The sequence below is a fragment of the Pogoniulus pusillus genome, chromosome Z, assembly GCF_015220805.1.
Source record: "Pogoniulus pusillus isolate bPogPus1 chromosome Z, bPogPus1.pri, whole genome shotgun sequence".
NCBI classification, from domain to species: Eukaryota; Metazoa; Chordata; class Aves; order Piciformes; family Lybiidae; genus Pogoniulus; species Pogoniulus pusillus.
The window spans coordinates 42,645,484-42,653,141 of NC_087309.1; the positions used below are offsets into that span (position 1 = coordinate 42,645,484).

General features: G+C 45.4%; 1 protein-coding gene across 8 annotated transcripts in view; it reads left to right on the forward strand.

Moving 5' to 3' along the window:
* Positions 1-6,656, forward strand: part of GPBP1 (GC-rich promoter binding protein 1) — a 70,224-nt gene extending 63,568 nt beyond the window's left edge. For 7 of the 8 annotated variants that reach the window (XM_064140759.1, XM_064140758.1, XM_064140756.1 and 4 more), the window contains 2 exons: positions 4,983-5,085; positions 6,199-6,656. In XM_064140759.1, the coding sequence (XP_063996829.1) occupies positions 4,983-5,085; positions 6,199-6,360 (265 nt within the window). In that variant the 3' untranslated portion in view covers positions 6,361-6,656. The remainder of the gene's footprint in view (positions 1-4,982; positions 5,086-6,198) is intronic. The other variant, XM_064140760.1, reaches the window with a different exon arrangement.
* Positions 6,657-7,658: the final 1,002 nt, after the last annotated feature.

The window sequence follows — 7,658 nt, forward strand, 5'->3', positions numbered from 1 at the left end:
AGGAGCGAGCGGGGCCCCTTTCTTCTCATTAGGCTGAAAGATTTGATCTAGTAGTTGAGGAAAAGTGGAAAATGGTCTCTTCTAGGGGAGGTAATAAAGTTCCATCTCATCTCCCTCCACCTTGACAGGTGCTGCTTCAGAACAGATATAAGGCCCTAGATCCAAAGAGTTGATTGCATGTGACTAAAGAGAATAATGTAACTACAGAGTTTCTCAGTGTCACTTCATCTGTCGGATGAATCACAACCTCTGGTATTAAAAAGAAAAGAAGGGTAATAGTACTGGGTGACTCCCCTCTGAAGGGAGCAGGAGGCCATGTATAGTATCTGGACCATCTCACAAGCAGGTCTGTTGTCTCCCTGGTGCCTGGGTATGGGACATCACAAGGAGGCTACCTGAGCTAATTCAGCCCTCTGACTATTACCTGCTGCTGGTTGTCCAGGCAGGCAGTGATGAAGTTGATAAGGACACCAGGGTAATTAAAAGGGAATTCAAGGCTCTGGGTCAATTGATTGATGGGGTAGCATAGGTGGTGTTCTGTTTAGTTCCCTATGTGGCAGCAATGAATACTAAAAGCTACAGGAGCATCCACATTATGAATAAATAGCTTAAGGACTGGTGCCAGCAGCAGAATTTTGGGTTCTTTGACCATGGGACAAGCTTTACTGCACTTGGCCTACTGGACTCAGGCTCCAACTATCTAAAAAGGGCAAAAGAATTCTAGCCCATTGGCTGGCAGCCCTCACTGAGATGGCCTTAAACAAGGTTTGAGAGGGGAAGGGGATGAAACTAGGTTCTCCAGAGAGAATCATAGAATTAGCCAGGTTGGAAGAGACCTCCAAGATCATCCAGTCCAACCTAGCACCCAGCCCTAGCCAGTCAGCTAGACCATGGCACTAAGTGCCTCATCCAGGCTTTTCTTCAACACCTCCAGGGACAGTGACTCCACCACCTTCCTGGGCAGCCCATTCCAATGCCAATCACTCTCTCTGTGGCAAGAACTTCCTCCTAACATCCAGCCTAGACTTTCCCCGGCACAACTTGAGACTGTGTCCCCTTGTTCTGTTGCTGGTTGCCTGGGAGAAGAGACCAACCCCTACCTGGCTACATCCTCCCTTCAGGTAGTTGTAGACAGCAATGAGGTCAGCCCTGAGCCTCCTCTTCTCCAGGCTAAACACCCCCAGCTCCCTCAGCCTCTCCTCATAGGGTTTGTGTTCCAGGCCCCTCACCAGCTTTGTTGCCCTTCTCTGGACACGTTCCAGCACCTCAACATCTCTCTTGAGTTGAGGGGCCCAGAACTGGACACAGGACTCAAGGTGTGTCCTGACCAGTGTTGAGTACAGGGGCAGAATAACCTCCCTTGTCCTACTGGCTTCATTGTTCCTGATACAGGCCAGGATGCCATTGGCTGTGTTTGCCACCTGGGCACACTCCTGGCTCATCTTCAGCCTACTATCCATCAGTACCCCCAGGTCCCTCTCCTCTTGGCTGCTTTCCAGCCACTCTGTCCCCAGCCTCTAGTGCTGCTTGGGGTTGTTGTGGCCAAAGTGCAGAACCCTGCACTTGGCCTTGTTAAATGTCATCCCGTTGGCCTCTGCCCACCTATCCAGCCTGTCCAGGTCCCTCTGCAGGGCTCTCCTACCCTCCCAACAGATCAACACCTGCTCCTAGCTTGGTGTCATCTGCAAACTTACTGATGCTGGACTCAATCCCCTTGTCCAGATCATCAATAAAGATGTTGAACAGGACTGAGCCCAGCACTGATCCTTGGGGAACACCACTAGTGACAGCTGCCACCTGGATGTGGCACCATTCACCGCCACTCTCTGGGCCTGGCCTTCCAGCCAGTTCTTGATCCAGCACAGAGTGAATCTGTCCAAACCATGAGCTGCCAGCTTGGCCAGGAGCTTCTTGTGGCAGACAGTGTCAAAGGCTTTGCTGAAGTCCAGGTAGACCACATCCACAGCCTTCCCCACATTCACCAGGCAGGTAACCTGATCATAAAAGGAGATCAGGTTGGTGAGACAGGACCTGCCCTTCCTAAACCCCTGCTGGCTGGGCCTGATCCCTTGGCCATCCTGTAGGTGCTTTGTGATGGCACTCAAGATGACCTGTTCCATCACCTTGCCTGGCACTGAACCAATGTCAGGGGTGAAATCAGCAACTCATCTGAAGTGCATGTACACTAATGCATGCAGTTAGGGTAACAAACAAGATGAGCTTGAAGCTTTGGTGCATCAGAAAAGCTGTGACGTTAGGTGCCATCACAGAAATTTGGTGGAATGAATTGCATGACTGGAGCACTGCAGCAAACAGATACAGGCTTTTCAGGAAAGGGAGGAGGAGTGGAGAAGTTGCCCTGTATATTAGGGAAGCTCTTGACTCCATGGAGCTTGAGACTAATGACGACCAGATTGAGTGCCTGTGAGTAAGAATCAGAGGGAAGACCAATGAGACTGATGTACTGGTTGAAATCTGTTACAGGCCACCCAAGCAGGAGAGGAGGTGGATATATTATTATTCTATAAGCATATGGAGGATGTCTCAAGATTGCCAGACCTTGTTCTTGCAGGTGACTTTAACCTGTGGAACATAATACAGCAGAGAGGAGGCAGTGTAAAAGGTTCTTATAGTGTATGTAGGATAGCTTCTTGTCACAGCTGGTGTGTGAACCTACCAGGGGTGAGGCTCTGCTTGACCTGCTGTTTACAAATAGAGAAGGGCTGGTTGGAGATGTGGTGGTTGGAGGCTGTGTGGGGAGCAGTGACCATGAAATAATAAAGTTTTAAATATGCAGTGAAACTATGAGTGGCATTAACAGAACGTCCACACTGGACTTCCATGGGGCAGACTTCAGGTTATTCAAGGAACTAACTCAGAAGGTACCTTGGAGAAAAGCCTTTAAAAACAAAGGAGTCCAGGAAGGTTGGATCTACTTCAAGAAAGAAATCGTGAAGGCACAGGAACAGGATGTCTTAATATGCTGAAAGTGGAGATGACAGGGAAGATGATTTGCCTGGATGGGCAGAATAGCCCCCCTGTGATCCAAAAGGAAGCAGTTAGGGATCTTTTGAGTCTCTTGGATCCTCACAAGTCTATGGGACCAGATGAGATCCATCCTAGAGTGATGAGAGAGCTGGCAGATGAGCTCACCAAGCCATTCTTCAGACCAACACGTCTCACCTCTGTGCCTGGCAAGATCATGGAGCAGATCCCCCTGAAGGCTCAGCTAAGACAGAGGAAAACAAAGCAGAAGTAATTGGTGGTAACCAGCAATGGCTTCACCAAGGGCAAATCAGGCCTGACAAATTTAGTGACTTTCTATGTTGAAGTCAGAGCAACAGTGGACAAGGGAAGAGCAACTGACATCATCTACCTGTACCTGAGTAAGGCATTTGACTCTGTCCCACATGACATCCTCATTACCAAATTGGAAAAACAGGGACTTGCTGTGTGGAGCACTCAATGGATAAGCAATTGGCTGGATGGTGACATGCAGAGAGTGGTGATCAATGGCACAATGTCCACCTGGAGTCCAGTGACAAGTGGTGTCCCTCAGAGGTCAGTGCTGGGACTAGTGTCATGTAACATCTTTGTCAGTGATATGGACAGAGGAATCGAGGGCACCCTCAGCAAGTTTGCAGATGACACCAAGCTGTGTGGCACAGTTAACTTGCTAGAGGGCAGGGATGCCATCCAGAGGGACCTGGACAGGCTGGAGAGGTGGACCCAGGCCAACCTCATGACACTGAATGTGGCCAAGTGTAAGGTCCTGCACCTGAGTCAGCCCAGTCGCAAGCACAGATACAGGCTGGGTGGGGAATGGCTGAGAAGCAGCCCTGAGGAAAAGGACCTGGGGGTCTGGGTTGATGAAAAGCTCAACAGGAGCCAGGAGTGTGCACATGCAGCCCAGACAGCAACTGTGTGCTGGGCTGCATCAAGAGAAGCATGGCCAGCAGGGCAAGGGAGGGGATTCTCCCCCTCTACTCTGCTCTCATCAGACCCCACCCAGAGTACTGTGTGCAGTTCTGGAGCCCCCAACATAAGGACATGGAACTGTTGGAGTGTGTCCAGAGGAGGGCCATGAAGAAGATCAGAGGGCTGGAGCACCTCTGCTATGAGGACAGGCTATGAGCATTTGGGCTCTTCAGCTTAGAGAAGAAAAGGCTTCGAGGAGACCTTCCAGTATCTGAAGGGGGACAGTGGGAAGGCTGGGGAGGGACTGTTTACAAGGTTTTGTAATGACAGGAGGAGGAGTAATGGGTTTAAACTGGCAAAGGGGAGATTCAAACTAGATGTTAGGAAAGGATTCTTTACAGTCAGTGCGGTGAGACACTGGCACAGGTTGCCCAGGGAGGTTGTGGATGCTCCTCCCCTCGAGGTGTTCAAGACTAGGTTGGATGAGGCCTTGAGTGATGTGTTCTAGTGGGAGGCGTACCTGCCTATGACAGGGGTTTGGAACTGGATGATCTTTGAGGTCCCTTCCAACCTAAACCATTCTATGATTTTTCTTTGTGTTTTCCTTTAGAGGCTGTGTCTCCATATTGCCCCAGCCCTTCAGCTGTGACCTCTGCATGTGTGTAGACTGATAGTCATATAAACCTTTCTTGGTAAATTGGGCTTGAAACATTGCCCTAACTCACAGTATACTTGTGCATATGTAGTAAAAGTTTTGCTATATCCTGGGTTTCCAACATTCACCTGTCCTGTTGGTGTCAACTTTGCTGGCCTGAAGTTGAAATATTTTTTGGTAGCTCACACTGTTCTGAAAACCTATATTGCTTTAAAGAAACAGTGATCTGGCTAACTTCAATGTTACTTAAAAGTGAATTAGCCATTGCCCTACATTTTACATTAACAAGAGCTCTGCAAGTATTTGTTTTTATTGTGCATGATACTATAAAGTTCTTAGCTTGCTTTGCTTAGCAAATGCAGTAGCTTGCTTGCAGCAAATTCCTTAAAGTATTCTTTTGAATTTAAAGGTTATTAAGGGAGATGGGTTGGCAGGAAGACTGTGAAAATGATGAAGCATTTGCTCCACTAACAGAGGAAGAGGTGAGAGAGTTCGAAGTCGTTTTGGAAAAGGTAACATTTATGCTAATGTTCATTATGAGCTTGTAATTTGCTGCCATGAACGCTTCTCTTTCAGGAAGATTTGCAGTAATTTTGGAGATTATAGATTTTGCTGTTTCAGTACTATTTTGGTACTGTGCTTTTGGAATAATGATTTCTTAAAAAAAAAAAAAAGTCCAGTGGTTCTTGTAGATAAAGCCTGTTCTCAAAACATCAAGAGAAGTGTAAGGGAGTGATGAGTAGTTTCAGCATTGCTAGTAGTAGAATTGCACAGGCTTTACAGCTCCTCAACTTAGCCTAAGGAAAGGGAATTTTCTTTCAAAGTTTTTGTGCAGTTTCCTTGGTTCTCCAAAATCCGTTGTTAGGTGAGTCATACTAAGTCTAAAAAAGCAATCTAGACTTGATTTTTAAATATTGATTTTTAAATTGATTTTTAAATTGATTTTTAAATATTAGGAGTGTGTCTATATATGTGTATATATATATATATATATATCTACATACACATAAAAAATATACCTGATGGTGTCCATGAGAAGTTGGAAGGGAAAATCTTTTGCAGTGTTAATTATGAATATTTGATATTTTCTTCAAGTGTAGCCACACACATATTTGTTAGAGAACATGGAATATTAAACTGTAAAATGCTTGGGTTACTGTCCAGCTTCCTTCCTTATTGTAGAATTGTGTTTTGACTTCCTCTTCAGTGGTCTTGACTTTCCAGATGCATCAGGTAGACAGATTGCGATACCCATTCCTCCTTGTTAATTCTCCTCTGGACTTTTTTAGTACAGACATTTCCAGCACTGTGGAAAAGGGTCTGCACTGCAGGAAGGACTGTGAGGAAGGAGGAATTACTGGTGCAAGACATGTGAGGAAGTGGATGAGAACAGTGTAAGCTTGCAGTCAGTGCAGCAGGAGCTTAGCCTGGTGACAAATGTTTGCTTGGGTGCAGGTGTCTGGCCCAGAAGTGAAAGCTCAGAGTTTTCCTTTGTCTGTATTTATTAAAAGGTAGTGCTGTGGATGCAACATTCTCCAGAGATGAAAATATAAAGAATGCTGAAATGTAACAGATTGTTGTTTAGTTTTTTCTTTCCCTAAATACGTTCTGTTTTCTCATTTCAGTTAAAACAAAATGGTGGCCTTCGGAAAAATAGTGTTTTGAAAAATAGCTCCCTCGGTGATTTTAAATTTAGCTCCTGGAAAAACAGCACTTTCAAACCTGCCCTTGAGAATGAGGATTCTGAGACGAGCAGCAGCGACACGTCAGATGATGATTATATATAAACACTTCCACAATGTCTGTAGTGGACCACTTTGATTTCACAAAATATGGGGATGTGTGGTCCAAATAAATTTTTCCTATGTGTATTAACATACCCACTGGAGGAGAATGATGGGAGTTTTCCCTAAAGAAACCAAGCAATGTCATAGTGGGTGTGTTCTTTGTAAACAATGTTGTAGGAGGTCTTGGGTTGACCCAGCATATGTTTTCTTCTCACTGAAGCATTTCTGGCTAGCAGTGTGGCAATGTAACAACTCAAGACTTCCACATTTAATAATAAAAGCAAAGAACTGTGTAATGTCTCCTGAAGTTTCTGTCTCCATGCCCAAATCTATAAGGGGAAAAAAAAAGAGCAGTTTGACATAGCGTTTTGCTTGCCAAGTAATTTCTTACAGTGGAAACACTTGGGTCCATTTTGTATGCAAAAAGGGTAATGGAGCATATTGGCTAAAATGAGCAAAGTGCACTAAACTTCTTTTCCTTAACTGAGCTGTTGTACAGTTCTTCTTCCACATAGAACTGTTACTTAGCCATTTGTAGTGTAGCCATTGTTATTAATGGCAAAAGATTCTTATGGTACAGATCCAAATTTCTAGAACTAACCTGAAAGCTTTATGGATCCAATATTCTTGGAGTGGATGCATCTTTGGACCCTGATGTCCCACAAATGTAGATATCATACAAAGTCTCTACCCTCCAGCATCTCAATTATAAACAAGTTTGAAATTTTAATTCCAGTAGACACACAGATGCGAGTCCCACAAGGTGCAAACAAACCAACCACGCATGGCAGATACTGCAGAAAGAAAGGATGTGTGCTTGTAGTGGGACACTCCCTGCTGGAAGACACTGAAAGGCCTATCTGCCAACCTGGCAGGGAGTATGTGAGTTATGCCTACTACCTATAGTTAAGATCTGTGGTGTTGCAGTGAGGATGCCTCAACTTGTCAAAAGTGTGGACTACTCTCCATTATTCCACTTTCATATTGTCATGAACAACACCATAAGACCAAACTTAGCAGAATCAAGTGAGGCTATAAGGCCCTGGGGGAGAAAGTGAAGAATCCTGGTGCCTAAATCATATTTTCTTCTGCATTACCAGTTCAAAGGTTGGGGTCAGGCAGAAGGAGACACAATGCAGATCAGCTTCTGGCTAGGTAGTTACTGTCACTGCAAGGGTTTTGGCTTTTAGATAATGGAGCCTTCTATAAGAACTACAACCAAGAGATCCACCTGTTTAAAACAGGCAGGAGAATCTTTGGCAGCAAGCTGCCCAATGTGGTGAGGTGGGCTTTAAACT